Source organism: Melopsittacus undulatus, chromosome 3, assembly GCF_012275295.1.
Source record: "Melopsittacus undulatus isolate bMelUnd1 chromosome 3, bMelUnd1.mat.Z, whole genome shotgun sequence".
Classification (NCBI taxonomy): Eukaryota; Metazoa; Chordata; class Aves; order Psittaciformes; family Psittaculidae; genus Melopsittacus; species Melopsittacus undulatus.
The window spans coordinates 72,859,749-72,882,800 of NC_047529.1; the positions used below are offsets into that span (position 1 = coordinate 72,859,749).

The following is a 23,052-nucleotide window of genomic DNA, read 5'->3' on the forward strand; positions in this document are numbered from 1 at the left end:
TACTTATTTCCTCAGCCTGAACACCACCCCCTACCCGCTTCCTTTTACAGCCAAAATTCTCATTGGCTTGAACAGAATTTGTCATGGGTGTAAGAGATCTTGAGTTTGTTCATAAAAGGGCGTTTCGCACAAGTGCATCACAAGATATGCATAAATATGCAGATAAAACATGCAGATCTATCCAAGAAACTAGAGAATGAAATACCTTACAATGGCCTTTAGAAAGAAAAATGACATGTAACACACATACTATAATTGAGACATCTCATGTTCACACTGATGTACACACAAGAAGCAGGTGTACATCTTAGTTGAAATACAAAAGAATGAACTATGTCTCAAGTTTGGAAGTCATCTCCATCTCACCAGACTTGTGATTTTGCACAATTGTTTATGATGAAAAACTGGCAGCTAGTGGTCCAAAGCCTGGTCGGGGCCACGTGACCTTAACATTGACCTGTGTATGACAACCTAAGAGTATCAAGTGATGAATTTCTCACAAGCCCTCCTAAGTTTGCAGCTCTCCCATGAGGCGGTCAGAGGACAAAAGGACAACGAACGAATAAGCTACCGAGGCCCAAGGTCGGCCACAGAGGGACCCATCATCCTCGGCAGAAAGGGACGGCCACCCACAGCCAGCAGCAGCTCCCCTGTAACCCAGGCAGGCCGTCTCTGAGACAGCACTGAGGACCTCTCCAGCCAGGTCCGCCACTGCGGCCCAGGGGCCGGCCCCTTGCCATCGCCAAAGATGGCGGCGCCGGCGCCGCATGTTCAGCACCGCCCGGCGGGCGGGGCGCTTCCGGCGGGGCCGTGAGCTCGACAGGGCTCAGTGGAGGCCCGGCCGGGATCATGGGCACGGCGGGCGGTGCTGCTCTGCGGCTGCCGGGGCTGCACGGCTACGCGGTGGAATTCTCGCCCTACTGGCCAGGACGCGTGGCTTGCGCCGCCGCGCAGTACTACGGCATCGCAGGTGCAGGCGGGACTTCCGCGGCCGGGGGCAGAGGGAGGGTGTCTGTTGAAGTCCGTGTCCGGTGGCGGCTCGCCACGGCGGCTCTTTAGTAGCTGGAAAGCTGCGTGTCCGGGTCGACAGTTAGGGTCTGTGAAAGTGTTTGGGGATTTCTCTTCACGTTGCTTTTGTCCCGCACTCGTGCAGCCGAGATGGGGCTAAGGTTGGAGCAGGCTGCCGGCCGGTGCTTCCTACTGAGCCGCGCAGCCCGGGAGGTCCTCCGACCGAGGAAAGCGCAGACCCGCTGGTTTGATGGTAGTCTCACAAAACCCTCGCAGGGGAGTACTAATTTAATAAGGTCGACAATAGGTATAGTGGTAGAGACATCCAGTGTGACTGAAATGTCCTGAAAATAGTTCATCCTTCAAATTTTAACTCTTTAGTCTCAGCCACTTGAATGTCCGGAAGCATCCTGGCGATGCCCGGTCCCTGGCAGTGTTTTAAGGCGAGGTTGGACAGAGCCTTGTGCGACATGGTCTACTGTGAGGCGTCCGTGCCTATGGTAGGGCGGTTGGAACTAAATGATCTTGAAGGTTTCTTCCAAACCACATCATTCTGTGATTCTGTGACTCTATGGTCCCACTGAAAAGGCAAGCAGAGCTTTTCTCAGCAGTGATTTTTTATTATTATTTTTCAGTGGGAGTATTGCTGCTGAAAGCAATAATTTTAAATAAGTTTCTAAATGTAGAATGACTGACAATATCACAGTAACATGGGAAAGCAGTACCTGTGTGTGTTTTCTCAGAACTGTTTCGTTCCTGTTGAACCATGTTTGTATTATTAGATTAAGCAGAAAAAAGAAGAGTTTTATGCCTGCTCTGTTATCAAAATAGATAAAAAGGAACTCCATGCTGGTATGTCTGTAATGTGAGGCTCATAGGGGAAATGCACTTAGGTGCTTTGTAAGTGTTGTTTCTTTTCCAAACTCATCTGCAGGTATGCTGGAGTAAACAAAACAAAATAAAACAAAAGCCAATCTGATGTAAATGAATTACGGTTTAGAGAACATGAGACAGCAGGATGTTTATTTTTATGCAACTAATTGTTTGGCCTCTTAAAGTTTGGATGCTCTTTGGAGCTACCTCAGAACCACAGTAGTTTACTTTGGCATGAGTGAACTAGTGATATCTTGTTCTGTTTTGCTGGTTTAGGCTGTGGGACTCTGGCAGTGCTGGAACAAAATGAAGCTGGCATTGCTCTGCTCAGAAGGTAACATAGGTCTTGTGTTTTGATTTTTGCAAGAGAAAATCTTATTATATACCTGTGCGTACAAGATGCAACCCAAATATTTTGGTTATTGTTAGTGATAAGAAGTATTGTATCCGTGCTGCAGTATCTACTGAATGCATGTCTTTGTATTTACATACATATGATTCTATTTGTATTTACATACAAATGAGAGGTTTACATTTCATAGATTTTGTTATGGGAAGTAACCCTTTCCATAATATAAAGCATTTTACAGGAAACTGCCATTGTAAATTAAAAACAGCCTCTCTGCCCTACTTTGAAAAGTTTTAGCGTTTTAGGAAGAGCACATTGCCATCTAAGCTTATGCCCTTGAGACTGACTCATACTGAAAATACAGCAGGAAGCTCTGTAAAGTCATGGAGGCCCTTCCTAGGAGATCCAGTATTTTAAGGGTTTGAGAGGAGTTTGATTTGGGTTTGGGTGGGAGGAGGAGAGAGGGTAGGTCAACGGCAGTCGAGTATTAAACCCCAAAGTTTTTTTAAAATAAAGTTTTGAAACGGCAGTTGTTTAGATTAACAGGGCTGAAATAGAAATACCTAACAAGTAGTTAATCATATTCTGAGAAGCTGTTTTTAATTCCTAATCATAAAGCAGGACTTGTTAGAGTTGTTAGTTATGCTAAGTGCACTGTTTTAGTACTGTTCATTTCTATGTTTCCAGTGACTCCACATATTTTGTGATAGAAAGTTATTTAATTTCCTGATTCATAAGCTGTGTCATTTTCTCTATTGAAACATTCTATGTGCATGCCTTTCCCTCATCATTACTTCAGGGTGCCATGAAGTTTAACCTGAACTTGCTGAACCTTCAGTGAAAAGGGAGTAAACAAATTCATATTTGACATCAGATAACAGAAGGGTCAATGATAGTTGTTGCAGAGCAACTAATATATGGTATCAGATCATGTATGATAAATTGTTGGCATGTTGAAAGCACTTTTAAAGGAACGTAGAGATCTTTAATATATTTGTGACTGTCTTTCTGTTGGTTTTTAGTTATGACTCAGCTTCCTAATGGTGTTGTCAACTGGATAGAGCTCTCCCAAAACAGTTTTATTTCTTTGTTTACCACAGTTGTTGCAGACAAAGAGCTCTTATCTCTGTAGCAACACCCTTGGGAAACCATAGATCAGACTGAGACATGTGGTACCTCTGTCTCTGCTTGACAAGTTTCAGGCTGAAATGAGATTTAATTCTCTGTTTGTGGAAGGTCTTTGGCTCATTTATGCTTTAACTTAATCAACCTATTCTGATATACAGTTGTATAAATTGACATTATGACAAGTTATTTGTAAGGAGATTTACTGGAAACTAATATATAAAAATGCTGTTTAGGGTGGTAAAGAGGGTGACTTAAAGAAATGCTGCCTTTGCATGTAACTAGTCTAGACTAATGTTATGCTTTCTCACGGAAAAATGTCTTTATTGTTCCAATTTAGTTTTGACTGGAATGATGGCCTGTTTGATGTGACCTGGAGTGAGAATAATGAGCATGTGTTGATCACTTCTAGTGGAGATGGATCTCTGCAAATCTGGGATACAGCTAAAGCCAAAGGTCCGCTGCAAGTCTATAAAGAGCACACTCAGGAGGTAAACCAGGCAAACATGAAAAATTTAATAGACAATCTAATATTTGAATTACTAAAAGATTTATTTGTGGACTTACAGTCAAAAGTTAGTTTTGTTGTCTATTTTTAACTATATTTGGGTCAATGGTTTGAATTTATAACTTAACATTATTTTGATTATAAAGTAAATTGTCTATTGTAAATACTCATATACACACTCATACTCTGTAGTAGGTACCACTTAATTACATGAATCCAGTATATTCAGATACAGCTTTTGTGGTTTCTAACAGGCTAAGTAATTACTGTGTTGTATGAAAGTACTGCAGTCTTTCTGTGATATTTAGAGAGCGTTATTGGGTAGGTCTAAATCAGACAGCAGATGTATATAGAATCTTAGAACAGTTAGGGTTAGAAAGGACTTTAAGATCATATAATAGCAGTATTATCCTTGAGGACATAGAGTGATAAACATAATGGCGATCCTTAGGACTTCTGTTGTACCTTGGAACAGATTATCATTTTCCATCCTAGCACTTGTGAGATCCTACTCAAGTAACAGTAGTCAAATACTGGGACAGCATGTGGGTTTTTTAGCCTTGGTTTGATACAGTTTCTTTATGCAGTGCAGTCTCAGTAAAGTGTTATATTCATGTTGTAATTGTATTTGCATCTTTTCAGGACATTTGTGCTTCAGTATATTTATCTTCTCCCAAGTGATTTTGATTTTTCTACATTTTTCCCCCCCCCTATGCTTTACTTCTAACTGTCCACTCTCTGAACTTTAGATGCAGTCAGCCTGGGTTGATGACACTATCTAAATGACATAAATCTTAATAAGATTATGTGGTGGATGTGTAATCAATAAAAAATGATGGAGGAAATCCAGTTTTGTATTCCCAAAGACTGCAGTAACATGACAGTCTGTCTTCTGTAGCTTAATTCTTTGTTATTTTGCTAATTTGGTTTAACACATACACTGTGTAAATAAAGAATTTTGAGAGATGAGTTTGTAGTTACGATCAGAATTTTATAATAATGTTCAGAGGCTGATGGGAGCAATAGAAAGACGTAGGCAAAGCATAATAACAAATTGGGTTGGATTTTTTTTGTCTTTTGAAATTCTATCCATAAGTTTATTTTTGTTCTGCTACACCATCTGTTGTTTGTGAAGTAAATGTTTCTGTGTCCAAGTCTTAATTCAGCAGGTAGCATGGGGAAGTGAATGCATTCAACCATGAGTTAGGAAGACAGTATAGAAAGCATGGGCTGAGTGTGTGTTGTGAGATATGAAAGGTTTGTATTGACTCTTCATAAACACGTATTAAGAGGATAGATCCCAGGGGGACTCTACCTAATAGATTCTGGTAAACACTGTCAGATAATGCTCTTTAGAATGATTGACTACCTTCCAAATACTTAATCCCTGTCTGACATTTCTAATGACAACTTTGTCACTGTACTTTATGTTTTTTCTAGTGCAAGACTGAGTGATTTGTTTTCTAAATGAGGTCATTGTACTCAAAAAGAATGTGCATTTTTAATTTCAAAGCGCATCTTTATTATCAAAAGACAATGAATTTTATTCCAGTACTAACCAAGTGCTGAATCTCATGAATAAATTAATTAATCTACTTTCATTTTGATGAAGTCTCACTGAAATGTGAGACAAAAGAAAGCTTGAATTAAATTTGTCTTGTAAAGTGAGCCCAAGCATTTATTTTTGAACTACTATTTTATGGTTCTATATATTTTTTCATTATGTATTTTGTGATTGAAGATTAAGCACTAGAAGATTAACATGGAAGGTTTATTCTGTTTTACTAGGCTTTTCCAATTGCTCAACACATCTCCTGTTGAAGCATCTGTAAATATTGGATGATAGCATGAAAAGCAGAAAAGTTTAAAAGTCTTACTTGGTTTTCCACACCTTCTGTTTTTCATTCTCTTCCCATTAACCACACCTGTCACATGCCGAATGGAAAATAGCTCTTGCTTTTTCTTAGCCTGTTGTCTGTTCTGCCTGTAACTCTTGCCTGAAGGAAAATTTGCACAGGTTCCGTTGCCTGTGATGCAGCTGCAGAGTGCCAGGCAGTCCTAAACATGTTTTCCATATGTACGCATATCCATGTCACAGCACATGTTCAACAGATCTATCTGCTGATAGCTTGTGAGTGAGCTGTAAGCTGTATGTGTGCTTTGGCTTGCCTGTGCAGTAGATCTGATACATCCCAAATATGTGAGGCTGGGTGAATTGTCTGGCATGGGTGTATGTTTCTCAAACCAATTTCTTTCTGGGAGATCCTGGACATGAATAAAAGAGCCAAACACTTCAACTGAGCAGACTTCATAAGGCTGATGAGGCTTGAGAACTAAGTATTCCATGGAAGAAGGATTAGGCATTATGTAGTGATACATTTAGGGGCATTTCCAAAGAGTAACAGCTTAAGAGGTGAAGAGAGATTCAGGGGGAAGGAGAGAGGGTAATGTTTATGCAGAGTTTGGGTGCCACTTTGGAGAACTGTGATGCCTTCCATTCCAAGAATGTGAACAGGTACTCATGTGTCTCCTTTGTTATTATTCTAATAGGAGGAGTCAGGTTGAAAAGGAGGGTGTTTTAATGAGCTATAGTACTGGTGGTTAGCTGATGAAAGTAGAAAAGCCAAGAGGTAAAGGCATGGTTTGGAAAAACTAACAAAAGAATTGACAGTTTCTTATTTGGCTTTTGTGAAGGTACTGTCCAAGTGTCTTGTACGTTTGGATTATAAGGTCTCCAAGGAAGGGAGCTAGCACAAACTGGTGCCAGAGCAATATGCTTTTCAGTATGTAGGAAGTGTGACATTGTAAAATGAAAAAGAAAAGTTGTAGAAAATCCAGTTTGTGGGCAGTGGTTACCTTCCACTTATGGAAAACAAGCAAATAGATGAAAAACAGATTAAGTTGGATCTAGCATTGACTGAAATATTGCTTAGGAAGGAAAATCCTCAGAACTAGCTAAATGATTCCTTGTTTTTCTTTCTCATACAGTACACTTCCCATAGAAGTCTTTGGCTTTTGATGGATTTTTTTTCTCTGGTCCAGCTTCCTCTGCTTTTCTTGCCTGGTGACACAGGTCCAAACATTGTCACCTTCAAAACAGGGTTGCTGTTAATGCGCAATTCCATCTATGCAGGACAAACACAGCATCTAGTATGTTGACTTGCAAATTAGTTCTAATGCTGTTGCTGTGCTAGAACTAGGTTGTTCCAGCTGGAGTACAAGCCCTCAGTGGTTACTGGCCTGGATGTTGAGCACAGTGCTACTTACTACTAGTAGGTAGTAGCCACATTTCTGAGAAGTGTCATGGTTGGTCCGTTTGCATCAGGAGGTGAAGCAAATAAACTGTTTTAGCTGATATTTATCCACCTGGGGACTGATATGGTTCATGTCCCACTGTAGCTTATTGAGACATTTTAGTGTGGAGTGAAACTAGACAGTATAGAATGCAGCTTCCATTATGTACATAAAAGATATGGTGCATTTGATGATGGAAGTTGTACATGGTCTTGAGACTTTCAGAGTTCAAGTAATTTGAAGAACTACCTTAGAGTGTTTGTTTTGGTTAAGGCAGCAGAGGTGAAAAATCAGCAGTTCAGGAGAGATATCCTCTGTCAAGTGCGAACCAGCATTAGAATAAACTGTCAGAGGAGAGGGAGCTTATTTCAACTACACACTGAAAAGCAATTTTTAAATAGCTGAAATGATTAGTCACAAGGGAAGTTGATTTGTTTATTTTACTTGTTTGAAGAGATGAATGGTAAAAAAAAAGAATGTCGTAGAACCCAAACAAGATGAAAATCAGAAGTATTTTACAACATGTATTTCTTAGGAGAATTAGATATCATAAAAAAAGGCATTTCTTGTTAGCTAAAACCGCAGAGTCAACTCCATAGTCGGCTCTGAAGAGAGAAAATTTCATTGCTAGCAACTAGAAACTCCAGATATTTGAATAAATTGGGTCAGATACAAGAGATCAGTCTGAATTATGGCTTTTTAAAGTGGTAGAAACTTACAGTGATGGTGGGTCTATGTGAACTTTGTTGCAGTTCCCTCCCCCCTCTCTGTTTTGGCCCATCTTTACCTTTTGGGGTACTTTTCTGAGCCTATGTGTGTCTTTAATGTCAGACTGGGATGTTAAGTTAAATTTTTGTTCAGGTAAATGGCATTGTTGGAAGCTTTGTGGTACTTACCTGATGTGGTTCCTTTAGCTGGTTATGATACAATCTGTAAATCCAAGTCTTTTGTGGAATTTTGGCTGACTAGAGTCTCAAATGTGTATTCTAATGCTCTTTCTAAACTAGGCTGTTATATCATTTATAGGCATATAGTGTTGACTGGAGCCAAACTAGAGGAGAGCAGCTAGTGGTGTCTGGTTCATGGGATCAAACAGCGAAGCTGGTATGTTGAGGTGGAAAATGTGATTTGTTTTGAATGTGAGAGTTCTTTCTGTTACGAAACAGCATTGATTCACTTTCCCTCTTTATTTTTACACTGTGGCTGAAATTCTGGTTTAACTGATATGTTGCTTTATCCCTCAGTTGATACCAGTTTAAATATACAAATGCTTTTTATGACACATGGTAAAAAGTTAATTTAGTCCTTTCTGCATAAAGCTTTTATGTATGAAACCTTTTCCTTTCTTTATTGAATGTGTGCCTCAACAGTTTTCTTTTTACTTTATTCAGTGGGATCCAGCTGTGGGGAAGTCATTATGCACTTTTAAAGGCCACGAAGGTGTCATTTACAGCACTATATGGTCTCCACACATCCCAGGTTGTTTTGCATCTTCATCAGGTAAACATGATCGTAAAGGGGTTCTCATGACAAAAAGCCCTTGTATGTTACTGGATTAGTTTGGCTCTTTGTCCAGCAGATGGTAGTGTGTGTTATACATAAAAATGGAAAAGGTGAGATAAATTAATTGCTGCAGCTGGTTTTGTAGGTTCTGTTCCGATCTACAAATCATCCTCTTGGCCACTTAAACAGGGATCAGCAGTTTTCCAGCAGTTATTTCAGTGACCTTGTGACAATTTCTTTCTGGTATTTTATGTAGCTCTCTTCCATCCACCTTACTCTTGTTATTAACCACTAAATCATGTTATATATTTTATTTTTTTTCTGTCTTACATTTTTTGTTCAAATTTCCTCATGTGTCCAAACACTAGTTCCTGCTCCAGAGGGACAAGGACAACTGTGGAGTGAGACCTGGAGCCTAACTGCTAGCTAGCTGGGTGATGTGTGCTGTGAACCATAGAGCTTGCTTGGGAAGTAAAGGGATTGTAAGACTACATTAATTCAAATACTGGTAGATTAGCTCCAGTGGCTTAAATTTCTCTGATTTCCAGCCTTGAAAGTTAGTAACTGCAATGTGTCTGAAGGGAGACTTTGTACTTCTTTTCACTTCTCTTAGTTCTTTTAGCCCTTTTAAAACAAAATCTTTTTGAAGGGTATTGTTGAAGGATGTTGAAACATCACTTTTTGAAGGAGGCTGTTCTGCTTTATGTTTATAGTGTGTGTGTGTTCTCTCTTTCTTGCCCTTTCTGTTCCCTTTCTCTCATCCTACATCACGCATACCTACTCACAACTATGTACTTACTCATATCTTAATAGTATAAAGTCTTAGTACTTTAGACCAGAAATGAACTGTTTCATGTTGCAGCATTTTCAGTTTTGAGTGTTTTAGTAAAATAAGTTAGGTGTGTTGTTAAGCATAGATTGGAAAAAAATGTTGGTCTTGAAATGCTTGTAATTAAGTAAATTTAAGTAAAGCAGGCACTTTTTTTCTTTTAATTTAAAATAAGGTAAGAAAGAGAGAAGGAGATTTAGGAACCTTTTGCATGCCTCGCCCCTGTTCTTTTTCTGCCATTATTTGAATCCACATAGATGCCAGCAGAAGTTTAATTTCCACTAGATAATTAGTTTGTGAACACTGAAAACAGAAAACCAAACATGACTGCAAGCCACAGTAGAATAGCTGCTCAGAAAGACCATTATGTGCCTAGACAACTTTTGCATGAACCTAATAAGGTTAAATATTTGCTTTTGGGATATGACTTTTTCTCAAACTATTATGAGACTAGAAAAAGAATATGAGTGAAGAAAATGAGAAACTTAAAACTGCAATATAAAGCAGTTGAAAAATAATTTGCTACGAAGGGTAGTTATTTTGTGTCATTTGGTCTCCGATCTGAATACATACAGGAAAACTAAGTTTGTCTGCAGTGGGCAGTAAAATACAGTTGAATTGGAGAAGATAAATATGTCTGATGCTTCAGTTAAATTAGCTTTCATTCAGCATCTAATACACTTCCATTAACATTTACAGGGAGGCATGAGGTATTTTAAAATGCTGTTGTCTTCACGTGCAATCATTTATATTTTCAGAAAGCAAGTAAATGGCTTACCATTCTCTTTTGTTTAAAATTGGGAGTTAATAGTAACAGAACAAACTTAATTCTGTGTATGTAAATAACTGCTATTGTGATGTCAGCAACAATTTCTGAGCTGATAAGATAAGCAAGATGTTCAGGTGTACGTGTGGCACCAAACCAGAGCCCTGGTAGATGTCTGCCTTACACTGAAAAAACACTGATATAGAAAATGTCATTAAAGAAGTGACATAAACGTTTAACAGCATCTTCATGGCTAAAAGGGTTTAATGAGTCATTGTGTCATTTGCCCAGAAGGTCTCTATCTCTCTCTTTCTTTTTTTTTATTTTTATTTTTTTAACCCAAGAGAAGAAATCGGTGTGAGGCACATAAAGAGAGTGCCAAATGCTCACAGAGTTACTGTATAGTCAAATGTAAATCAGTTCTGCTCATTGATTCTCCGTAACTGCAGAGACATTGCCTGGTACTGTGGTTTATAAAAAGGCTGTTCTTTATAGTATCAACTATTTTTATTGCCCTTCAAATTTAACAGTGGGAAGTAATTCATTAGTACCATTTTACCCTTATTGGCATAACTGTAGTATATTCTGGTACAGATATGACACTGGCAAATGAAAATATAAATGGATTCAGCAAAGCCCAGATATAGACCAAATGCTAGCTTTTGTCTTAGCTGCTGGGACCTCAGTTTTAATGCTGCATTCACTTTAAAAGCATTACTGAACTCCTTAAGTTTACTGATCAGGGCAGATACATAGCTTTTGTAACATCTTAAATCATGAATAAGGGAAAGAAGCATTTCTTAAATCTGTAAGATAATGTATATATTCATCAGTATTTAGGTTAAATAATTGCATTCGCTGCTCAAAGACTAATTTTTTTTCAGATTGAAAGCCCAGGGCAGGAAAAAAAAATTACTTACGCTACAACAAGGTGTGATCATTTCTGAGAAATTTTTGTTATGTTGTTGGAAGTGTTTGAAAACTATAGATGTGCAGGTTTACAAATGAACTCATAAACCTAACCTCTGCTCTTTGGAAGCCCTTGTATCCAGTGCTAGGTTTTAAGGTTAAAATTTAAAGATAGAGGTGTTCTCGTGTTCTGTTTTATTGCCAGCCCTGGCATAGTGTGTTGGCTTTTAAAAAGTTTGTCTTGTTCCCTACTGGTCTCTTAGTGACAAATGTGTGTAGTTACAGGGTTGTCAAGCTTGTAGTTTTGTAACTCAGGCTGGCATGTAGTCTTGGCACACCTCTGTGTTTGGGATCCAAACTGTGAAAGAAGACTAAAAATTAACAAATTTGTTTGCATGAAGTAATGAGCTGGGGAAGGTCTACATCTACAAAGCGGGTGGTTACTGAATTAGTCGGAAAGGAATAGTTCTCAGTGCAGCTCCTCAGTAAAGAAGTATTTTCCATGTGGACATTTGGCATTGTTGTGTCTTTGTCTTCAGCTTTCTCAAGCTTCAGCTTATGTTCCTGCTTCAGAAGCAGCACAGAGCAAAACAAGAGGCTGTTGGGGAGTGGGGTTTGCAGACAAGTAATTTCAAACATGTTTGTGTTCAGGTTCCTAAAAAACTGAAGGAAATAATTTTCTGTTCTGACATGGCCTGTCGTGAGTTCCAAAACACTACTTGAGGCTTATATTCCACTAGTTTGTGTGTGGTGTGGGTCCACTCTTTGCTTCTTGCAAGTTCTTTCCTAGCTGTTTACCTGTTGAATGTACTAAAAGAAATGCCATCATGATGAAATGCCAAGGCTTTGCAAAAGTTGGTCATTTCTCGAATCCAATTCCTCAAAGGATAAAAGAGTAAGAGGCTTCAATTTACTGCATGGTACCTTGTTCTACAAATCGAACATCTACATAGCAAGCTGACTACAGAGTTACTGTGTTTTGTTGCAGTATAGCTAAATGCTGTTCATACTGGGAGCTGTGAAAATATAATTTACTTGCTTATTTTGCTTGCTTATTTTGTTGTGTCAAATCTATGTATTAAAGTAATGTGGGTGTTTTCATTTGCAGTCTATTGCTTCAAGACTTAACTACACAGAATTGACTTAATCTGAGTCTTGTGCTCAGTAAGCTTTACTAAATCAGACTCTAAAGTGCAAGCTGAAATATTTCTCAGGAAATGAATTTGGGCCTCAATTTATAATATGTGCTAATCGTAGCGAAGTATTGTATGCAGCACATGCTAGAATATAGAACACTTTCAGGTTACATTATTTTATATTATAATCCCATATTGTAAAATAATGGTTTAGTGTTGAGAAGGAAAGTACAGTAACAGTTTTTTACAGCGAATTAATGTGTTTGGGGTTGTTTGGGTTAGAGTTGGGTATCTAGCCAATATTGCTATTTGCTGAAGAATGGATTAATAATAAGTCATAAGTAAGATCCGTTTTGAAGTAAAAACTTTGTCCCAAGATTTATGATTAATCATCTTGGAAAACACTGAAATAAAAGTTTTCACTGCCTTTTTGTTTTTTTTTTTAACAATTTACTTTCTCCGTAAAAAGATTCAATAGAGCCCTTCTGTGAAATAACTTAAAGCTCTTTTGATTTTTATCTCTACAGCATTTTGTGTGAAACTGAAAAAATACCAGTTGGAAACTATGTTTCCACTGGTAATTACGTTTACTTGGTGTCTAGGTTGTGCTACATGGAAATAGATTTTTTTACATTCAGTGGAATCTTGTTGGATGATTTCAGTAATCTATTGTGTCACTCTATTTGTGTCACTCTGTATCTGTCTCTTTGTGTGGAATCTCATGAGCTTTGTTAATCCTGTTCTAGGTTTGCTTATACTATTGTTGTGGTTAAACCCCAGCTGGCAACCAAGTCCCACACAGCCGCTCACTCACTCCCCCCACATTGGCATGGGGAAGAGGATTAGAAGAGGAAAAGTGAGAAAACTCATGGGGTTTTGTTGTGAGATAGACAGTTTCATAATAAAGTAAAGGCTACGCATGTAAGCAAAACAAAACAAGGAATTCATTCACCACTTCCCATGGGCAGGCAGGTGTTCAGCCATCCCCAGGACAGCAGGGCTTCATCACACATAATGGTTACTCGGGAAGACTAACTCCATCACTCTGAATGTCCTCCCTTCCTCCTTCTTCCCCCAGCTTTATATGCTGAGCATAATATCATATGGTATAGAATATCCCTTCGTTCAGCTGGGGTCAGCTGTCCCTCCTGTGTTCCTTCCCAATTTCTTGTGCATCACCAACCCCCTTGCTGGTACAGCAGCATGAGAAGCTGAAAGTCCTTGACTTAGTTGTTGCTGTGCTTACACTAAAACATCAGTGTGTCACCAACATTATTCTCCTTCTAAATTCAAAACATGGTCCTATACCAGGTGCTATGCAGAATATTAATATATTCCAGACAAAACCAGGACAACTATCTAAGATAGGAATGGGCAGCATGATCATTTTAACATGTCTAAAAAGGTTATTTCTGAGAGTCATAAGATTTGGCTTCTGCTCTTTGTTCTTCCACAGATTTTCTATTTGAACCTGGCTAAATCTTTTACTCTGGTTTAGTATTTAAAAAATGCATACAAGTAAGCAAGTAATGTTAACTTGTAAGCATTTGGTAGGACTACAGAAGTAATTTAATCGAGATTTCTTTGACTTTTTAAAAGGCCAGTGTAGTGGTAGGACACAGGGTAATGGCTTTACATTAAAAGAGAGAAGATTTAGATTAGGCATTAGGAAGAAGCTCATCCCAATGAGGGTAATGAGACACTGGAAGAGGTTGCCCAGAGAAGATGTGGATTCCCCATTCCTGAAAGTGTTCAAGGCTGGGTTGGATGGGGCTTTGAGCAACCTGGTCTAGTGGAAGGTGGCGCTGCCTGTGGCAGAGGGTTGGAACTAGATGATCTTGAAGGCCCCTTCCAACCCACACCATTCTATGATTCTGTGATGTAACACCATATATGCCATACTTGTCTTTTATGCTGATTTCTTTTCCTACAATAAATTGAAGATACATTATTAGTTTATTATTCTTTTTTTCTTGATGAGAGAACAGTGTCAGATCAGATTTCTTGCTTTAGAATAAAAAAATCCCAACAAACACCCCTCCGGAAAAAAAAAAATACCCCACACCCCAAAAAAGATTTTTTTTTATATAAAACTTTAAACTACCAGTACTTTCTTTCTTGAAAAAAGTTTTATTTGTCCTGGTTAGAATCATTTTTGCCTTCCGATGGTATTTAAGGTTTCTTGGACTTTTATTGATCTTCCAAATATCTAACTATTTTTTATAGTTAATGTTTTACCTCTACAGTGCCTGACTGTGATGACTTAGGTGGTTGTTGTCACAGGATTTAGAAGATTATGATTTATGGATTTGGGTAAAATACGTCAGTGTGTAAAAAGCCAGTGTAAAACCTACATGAAATTTAAATCTTAAATAAACTGTATCTTTTCGCTGCTATGCATTGTCATTCACATTAGCAGTCTTTATCCCATGTACGGGGTGATGTACTTGTAGATTAGCATCTCTTTCAAAATTTTGAATAGATGAGTATATATTGTGTAGTTCTATTGGTTCGTCCAAGATTTCACAAATATTCATTAAAATGAAAGAAAGCAAGTACAATATACAAACAAATCTGGAATCATAATTATCTAACAGACCAGCAAAAATCTGTTGCCATAGAGAAATTGCTTCCTACAAAAATAGAAGTATTTTGTGGGGGAAATTTTGGCCACTTTTGTGATTGCTTTGGGATGCCAACTGGAAGTGGCTGTTAGTGAATATGATTGTACTAGGTGTGCTTTACTTGTACTGTTTATTATTGTTCTACTTCTGCTTTACCATATGGAAGAAATGCATCCTTTGTAATGCAGATTTGAAGGAATCATGGAAATGTGGAAATTCCAAAGTGTTTAATTGCAGTTTTTGTTGAAATAAAATGTGAAAAAATACCTATATTGTGAGGCCATGGAAAAATGCTTGAGGTAAAAAAAAAAAAAAGCTGTCAAAATATGTAATAAGGCAAGATTACATTGGGGGTTCCCCCCCCCCCTTTTTTTTTGGTGATTAATCTGATTTTTCCACCTAAACGGAAAAACTTGATTTGCCTGTGGCTTTAATTCAATCTGTTCTATTCACAGAAAGGTTCGCTTGCATGTTATGCTACTCCACTAAAAACATCTCACAAATAGTGCCAGCCAGAATTAATAACAGCTAAGTCTAGCATTTTCAATGAAAAAAAGAAAGGGAAAATAACTCTTTTTTCCTGTGCATCAGCATTTTCTATTAGAAAAGAAATAATTGGGGCAATTGTATCTTTAGTGTCAAAATTGTTATTGGCAGAGTAACTGACTTTTCCAAATGTTTTTGGCTCTCATAATGCTACTGTGGTCCATCTCTGTACAAGTTAATTCCAGTTCACCTGGATTTGTGCATTTATGTGCTTGGGAAAAAATGATCTTGTCTGCAGTGAAATACGCATTTCCCCTTCAAATTTATGTTATCTGATGAAATTAAAATAAAAGCTTTTTAAGAAGTCCATTATAATATTTCAGATGGACTTCAGGCTCAAAGTGAAATCTGTCCTCTGCAGGCAAGCAGATTAGTTGGACTAATGGTGGGTAGATGGGTGTACTAGCTTTTTTTTCTTCTGCCAGGACCCTGCTGTTCATGTTTCTTCCTCTCCATATGTCACCCTGTTTTTATAAGCACCAGAGTCATGTTTGGGGTTTCAGCTGACTGTAAGGTGTTACTGTCAGGAGTGCTGTACACACTATTCTGAGCATCAGTCTTGCTCTTGACAGTATTAAAATAGGGGAGGGGAGTGAAAACCATGAGAAATCATGTATTGTTCCCACCACACAGTTAGGGAATTTACCCACTATGTCTACACTATCTCTTGCATTGTGGAGTCCGAGAAAAAGCCAACCAACCACCAGAGCAAAGCTTCCTGTGGTCTGTCTAGTACCACAGTTATAAGGCCAGTTTTGTGTCATATAGTGGAACCAAGCACTTTCTAGCTTAATTTTTGTATTAAAAATTGCAAAACATTTTAGGTCTTTCTGCGAAGTCTACAGGGTCTGTAGGAATAGGAATATTGTTGTTGTGATTCTAAGGATGGGTTTGTTTGAACTGTAGCCGGTTTCTTGAAAAGAGGTATGATTTTGGTGCCCAGCTGTTTATCTTAAGGTCAGTGACCAACTGGGCACTAAAACCATCAAAATGCTTGTATTTAAACAGCATGAAATTTCTATTATTGATGATAAGTAATTTGAGGATTTTCAGAAGTGTTACTGGTAAAGAAATAGTAATAATTTCATGGATGTTTGGATATAGCTTCTAGTGATCTTTTTTTGTCTCTTGATTGAACATAGACGTAATCATGAATTTCATTAATTTTATCTCTCTGTAAACAAATGGGCTGCAGAATCAGGTTTTGCTGATACAGAGCTAAATATTCAGGGTTAATGAGGTAACCCTTATTAAAAAGAGTGAAAAGCATGATTGTCTTGTCAGCTGATGCAGTTTTCCAGGTCTTTATAAGCCATTATGAACTGAATTTGTTAGAAGGGTATACACAAATGCTAAAGTTCTTTAGGAATAGGAGACAAATTTCTGACTGAAGGTAAAGAGAGGCTCAGGTGATTTGCAGCCTGAAGTTAAGCTGGACACCATTCATAACTCTCTGAAAACCTTTGAGTTTGTATGTGCACATCTGCAGGTGTATGTATGGGATTTGAGGTTAAAGCGGACATTGCCTTTAATATGTATAACAGTTACAGCAAGAATTACTTTATCTTCCTATATTTCAATTATGAGAGCAACTGTGCAGGTTTTGCACATGAGGAGTACAGGTAATGTGTCTTAAATTTTCCTTTAGTTGAAAGAATCTGCAGATAAGTTGCATTTTAAATACTACTCACTTTTCTATGTACCAAAAGCATGTTCTCAGCTGGCTTGCAGAGTTTTTTCGTTATTCTGGTTTTCTAAGTCCTTTTTTAGATCAACCTTAAGCTCCTGCTTTACTTGAAAGTCATGTAAGCATTTACCTCATGTCCTTTTAATCAAATTGGACTTTAAAAAATAATAAAAACGTTAATGAAAAAATAAAGTGTTTGGTTTTGTTTTGTTTATTTGGGTTTTTTCCTAATGAAAGAGCAGTAGTTAGTTCTGATTCTTTTTGTGCATCAGTCTGGCTTCTGAGCCTATAATGTGCTTGCTTTATTTGGCAGGAGTGTCTTAATATAGTAGTTTGTATTTCATACAGCTGAGAAGCAGTTGTCCCCTAAGTACTAGTGGATTAACTGTATCCTGTAACTGATTCAACAATTTTGAATTAATTTCTTTTTGTTTCAGGGGACCAGACTGTAAGAGTCTGGGATGTGAAAGCCCCACGAGTCAAACTTGTGATACCGGCCCACCAGGCTGAGATTTTGAGCTGTGACTGGTGCAAATATGATGAGGTATAAATGTGTTCATCTAGCTGTTTTCCTAACTGAACCACTCTCATTAAATAGCAGGGGTTTTCACTGCAAAATTAGTGCATCTTCTCTTTATAAGAATATGTCTAGTTGCTTTATTGCTCTCATTCACCACTACGTCTTCAGAAGAGCATTGTTCTAACAGATATATGGCCCAATTGGATAATAGGTTTTTGATTATTCTTTTCTGTCCACTATGGACAGAATAGTCCATAGTAGAGAAATAGTTTGTATTGCTGTGTTCTCTTTTAATTTACATGCTGGAGACCTCATTTATGATTTATTATTTTCTGTTGTTTGATTTACGTAACTTTTATAGCCAACACATGCTTCACTGCAATCTAATAATTAAATTTTCCTGATATATCTGTGTTTTATCAACTCATCAGAACTTGCTGGTAACTGGTGCAGTTGACTGTAGCTTGAAGGGCTGGGATTTGCGGAACATCCGGCAACCAGTGTTCATCTTGCTTGGTCATACCTATGCTATCAGAAGAGTAAAAGTAAGTTGTATTTTATTCCCCATTGACCGCCACTGAATTGTTACACTTTTTTTTTTTTGTGGAAAGCAGTATTATAGTATCTAATAACTAGGAAATAAAAACCCAACAGGTGTTGAAGATTTTAGATGCTATGCTGACTGTTCTTGGAAACCTTCAGTTTAGCACTTTAAAATATTTTGATGTCTAGCAGTTTGCTAGGATTTCAAAGTAAATGACATCCTCAAAGTCAATATATTATCCATGAGGAGTGTTCAAGAACTTGAGAACTAAGTTACAAGGGAGCTTTGGGAGAGGGAACGTACCTTCCCTTATTTGTTTTTTCAATGGTGCTGTGCCTTTTTCTCTCCCTGTAAAAGGTCAATATTCATATAAGGGAAGGTATAGAGCTCGAGAATATGTAGTTTTGTGAGCACGAGGAAAGTGTTAATATGTTCAAAGAGTTTTTGAAACCTTGTACATGAAAGTCTACAGGTGATTGTTCTGTGTCTGACTGTTACAAGATCAACCACTGATAAGAATTTATTCTAGATGCATACTTTTTTATTTTTATATTAATCAGTGCTTATTATTTTTTATATTAGTCAGATAATATGTGATCCTTTTAAAGGCTTTCAGGAACAGGTGTGTTTAATAATATTTTCTAGGAAGACTGAACTGACAGGAAAAAAAAATTATCCTGGGTTGGTATTTTGCTTTACATGCTCTTAGAATTTTTTCTGTGTTTCTAACAACTTTAAATGTTACCGTGCTCAGGTTGTAATTTGTCAGAAAAGGGTGTGGCTGTAGGGAGTAGTTCCATATCACAAATCCTGTTTGTGGCCAGACAGCCAGAGAAGCTTCTGCTCCTCTTTATCCCAGCTACCCTTGCCTGCTATCCCAACTGGTAGTAGCTGTCCAGTCTTTTTCTGTACTTTAATTTCTGCATGACCATGCTCTAACCTGGCTCTGTGAAATGTTCTTCTCAGCAGAAGAACATTTAGCAGTGGTGTTTGAGTTTGTTTTTTTAAACAAGATTATTTTGAGTCCAATTTGACAGCCATTAAGACAGATGAATCAATGCAGTATTGAATCAGTACAGACTGTCACATTCTTACTCTTTGACAGTTAGTGGTATCTTTGAAAAACAGCTCTGCCACTAAGGGATTCATAGCATATTGTTTTCATGATGAAATGGAGAAAGTGAATATAGAATTGTTATTCACCATAACCTGTGATAATAGACTAAAGGACACTTGATGAAACTAGTAGGTGGGTTTGCAAACAGATGGAAGTACTTCTTTTACACATCAGATTGTAGACTTCTTGAATTATCTCTCAGCACAAGAAGGGTACATAGGCAGGCAGTGTCATCAGGTTCATGAATAGCAGCTGGTCAATAAACATACTAGAAGAGCTAGACAGGGATAGCATCTCTAATTTCTCTATTCCCTATTATCCTGGGCTGCATTAGGAAGAGTGTGCCAGCAGGCTGAGGGAGGTGATCCTTCCCCACTACTCACTGCACCAGTAAAATCACACGTGGAGTGCTGCGTCCAGTTCTGGGCTTCCCAGTATGAGGGAAACACAGACATACTGGAGTAAATCCAACAAAGGGCCACAAAGAAGATTAAGAGACTGGAGCCTGTGTCCTACCAGGAGAGGCTGAGAGCTGGATTTGTTTAGCATTGAAAAGGCTTAGGGAGGATCTTGTCACTGTGTATGAATGATTGGCATAAAGGAGAAGACAAAGCCTTACTCTTCTCAATGGTATCTAGTGAGAGGATCAGAGGTGATCTGTACAAACTAAAATGCCAAAGATGCTATGTAAAGATAGAGCACTGGTCTTGAAGGCTCTTAGCCTAACCAGGTAGAGTATTTTTATATTCTTATATTGTCTTGTCTGAGTTTTCATTTTATCATGCTCCCCATTTTCTTAAAGTGCCTTGAAATTATTACTAGGAGTTGACCAGCTGCAGAATTTCTTTGCACCAACCTTTGAGATCAGTTCACTAACTGGGTTTAAGGAGGTGGTAGGGTAGTTCTGTGTGTTTACATGTACAGTGGAGAGGTGTATGGGAGTACATGACTTCTGTCTTAGCAGGATTTTATGCTTCCATTTCAAGATACACATGGTCCCTATGGACATGAGGTATGAGAATGTGGTCCAGCACTTAGAGGTGGTGCACCATATCTACTCTTGTGTGGTGTGATTCAGCAGTCATACTAAATGGAGACCTGGATTCTGCCTAAATAGAGGCAGCTGTCCCTGCTGATGTCCCTTCCCTTACATTGTGCTGATGCTAGCAATTAGAAAGCAAGCTGGCCCGGCTGATTGCTCTGACTGAAAATCCTGTCCCTAAAAGTGACCAATTTCTGTCTGGATCACTAAACTGTCTCAATCTGTGACTCAACCACATCGTTGCAAGCCCTGACACAAAGGAGGGGAGCAGGAGCACACAGCCTGAAGTGGAAAGGGAAAGCCACAAGTCTTGTGGCAGTGCACTCTTAAATTAGCTTAAGCCAACCATGCAATCACATTCTTCAGTGGTCTGTCATTTATATTCTGTTCACTTGTTTGGGGTTGCATGGATTGTCATATCCAAGGCTGTCAAGGAATTCTACCCACCATGATACTGTCAGGATTTCTTCAGGTTTCTTGTGGTCTTCCACTGCAGAACAGGGCATTATCAGCATACTGAGTTCATCTAGAGTCCTTTCCAGGAGATTTTGACATTGGTGTTTTTGGCCATCTCATATCTTAGCTGGCTTCAATGTCTTATACTGAAATGTAGTTATGGGGTTTGAGTTTACTCTAAAGGATATTTAGATGAGTGATCTATGAAATGTTAGACATTCATCTCTTCTGTTTACGTACAACTGTTAAGTTGATAGAATTGTAGAATCTAACAGTTCAGTGAAACAGAATTTTAAAATACTCTCTTTGTAGCAGAAAGACATTATACAAATTCTTTCAACTTACGTGTTGAAATACTGCTAAGTACTTAGATAGAGTTTGCTTAGATAAGTTTCTAGGATATTTAAGGTTAATGACAAAACTTTTCAGCTTTGACAAGATGTTTTTGCTTTGTCTGAAACTATGTGGACAAAAATGCAAAGGTGGCATGTGGGAAGTCTGCCACTGGTTTCTGTTGCACATCAGACCTCTCTTTCCCTCCTCTGAGGTGCAGAAGAAAAAGACGTTTTGGCTTTTTTTTTTTCCTCTGGAAAATTTTTAGGAAATCTGAGGATGGTGAAGTTCAAGCATGCCCATCCCTCAATTCTGCTATAGTAAAGAGAACTCTGTCAGCAGAGTTCAGCAGGCAGCAACAGACACAGCTCTCTTGGCAACTTGGACAGTTATGGCAGTAGCCCAGGCTTTACTTTCGACTTTGTAGTAGCTGTGAGTAGTAGAGAAAGTCTTGCAGGAGAAATCTTACATGTGAACCATGGTATGGGGACCTGCATTTCAAACTGAAGTTACGTCGTTATTTCCTGTTGAGAAATACAGACCTTAAAATAGGTGGAAAATGAAGGTTGCCAAAAAGCTGGAGCCAAGGTGAACAGGTCTTGCGTAACTGCATCCTTATTGCTGCAGTTCTTAGACCTGTCTGCAAGAGTCCACAGAAGAGTGTGTCCCATAAAATGCCCTGCAGGAGAGGAGAAAATTATGAAGTGATGTTATATTGTTTTCAGTTTTTCAACATATCTCCAATTTTCCCATCTCTGTAAACAATTTCAAAACTTCAGGACATGGAACTGATGACAGTAATACAGCTTACGTGCTCTGTAGTATGCCACAAGTTTTCTCTCTCTGAAAATAATAAACTGCTCACATAGCTTTTCCGAAACTCACTTTATATAATGAGATGATACTTGGCTTGTCAGCCAAAAGCAGAATTTGATAGCTGTTTATGTGACTGTCCTAAAACTTCTTAACTTTACAAGAGGGTTGTTTGGCACTGCTATAATGAAATCAAACCAGAGTCCCATAGAGTGTTCCTTGTAATTAGAAGCATAGCAGAGAAATTTGTTGATGTAGTAAGTTTTGTTGCAGCATGATGTGGTACCTACCAAGACAGTTTAAATAGTTAAACTTTGGTACCTTTATATTGAGACTGTATATGTTCACATTGTTTTACTTTAAAAGTTGTTCTGTTTTGTTTTCTTGCAGTTTTCACCATTCCATGCAACCTTATTGGCCTCTTGCTCCTATGATTTTACTGTGAGGTATGGTATCTTTTTATTGGACAAAAATTGAAAGATAATCTATTTCAATGTTGTTTGCAGTAGAAAACAGTTTTAAAGTGGATATACTGAATTGCAGTTAATGTTGCTATCGGGTGTTTTCTCTCTTCATAAGCTATGTTGAAAATGTATTGGTTCTTCACTTAAAGGCTTGTCGTGGTTTAAAGTCCACACACCCCTTTGTTTCCCCTCCCCCCCCCACCTTCCCACTCCCAGAGGGATGGGGAGGAGAGCTGGAGGAATACAACTCCCATGGATTGAGGTAAAATCAGTCCAGCAATTAAGGTATAACACAAATCACTACTGCTACCACTAACAAATCAACATTAGAGGAAATAAACAAGGAGAGAGAATACGATACCACCTGCCAACACAAGCCCAGCCTGGAAGAGAGAGCTAACCACTCCCCCCCGGCCAGCTTCCAGTTCCCTCTCCAAGCCCAGCCCGGAGGAGATTTAACCCCTTCCCTTCCGACCGGTTTCCAGTCCCCTCCCTGAGCAGGACATGCTGTGGTATGGAATACCTCCCCGACTAGCCCAGACCAGGCGCCCTATCTCTCCCTCCTCCCTAGCAGAGCCTGAGCTACTGCTGAACCCATGACAAGGC

General features: G+C 38.5%; 1 protein-coding gene across 1 annotated transcript in view; it reads left to right on the top strand.

Annotated features, from left to right (window-relative positions):
• The first annotated feature begins 816 nt into the window (after positions 1-816).
• The window catches only part of PEX7 (peroxisomal biogenesis factor 7), a 43,639-nt gene continuing 21,403 nt past the window's right edge, over positions 817-23,052 (top strand). Inside the window, exons 1-8 of the mRNA XM_005154825.3 lie at positions 817-970; positions 2,158-2,215; positions 3,696-3,846; positions 8,184-8,261; positions 8,549-8,657; positions 17,595-17,701; positions 18,109-18,222; positions 22,373-22,428. Coding sequence (XP_005154882.2) covers positions 850-970; positions 2,158-2,215; positions 3,696-3,846; positions 8,184-8,261; positions 8,549-8,657; positions 17,595-17,701; positions 18,109-18,222; positions 22,373-22,428 — 794 coding nt within the window. The 5' untranslated portion in view covers positions 817-849. The remainder of the gene's footprint in view (positions 971-2,157; positions 2,216-3,695; positions 3,847-8,183; positions 8,262-8,548; positions 8,658-17,594; positions 17,702-18,108; positions 18,223-22,372; positions 22,429-23,052) is intronic.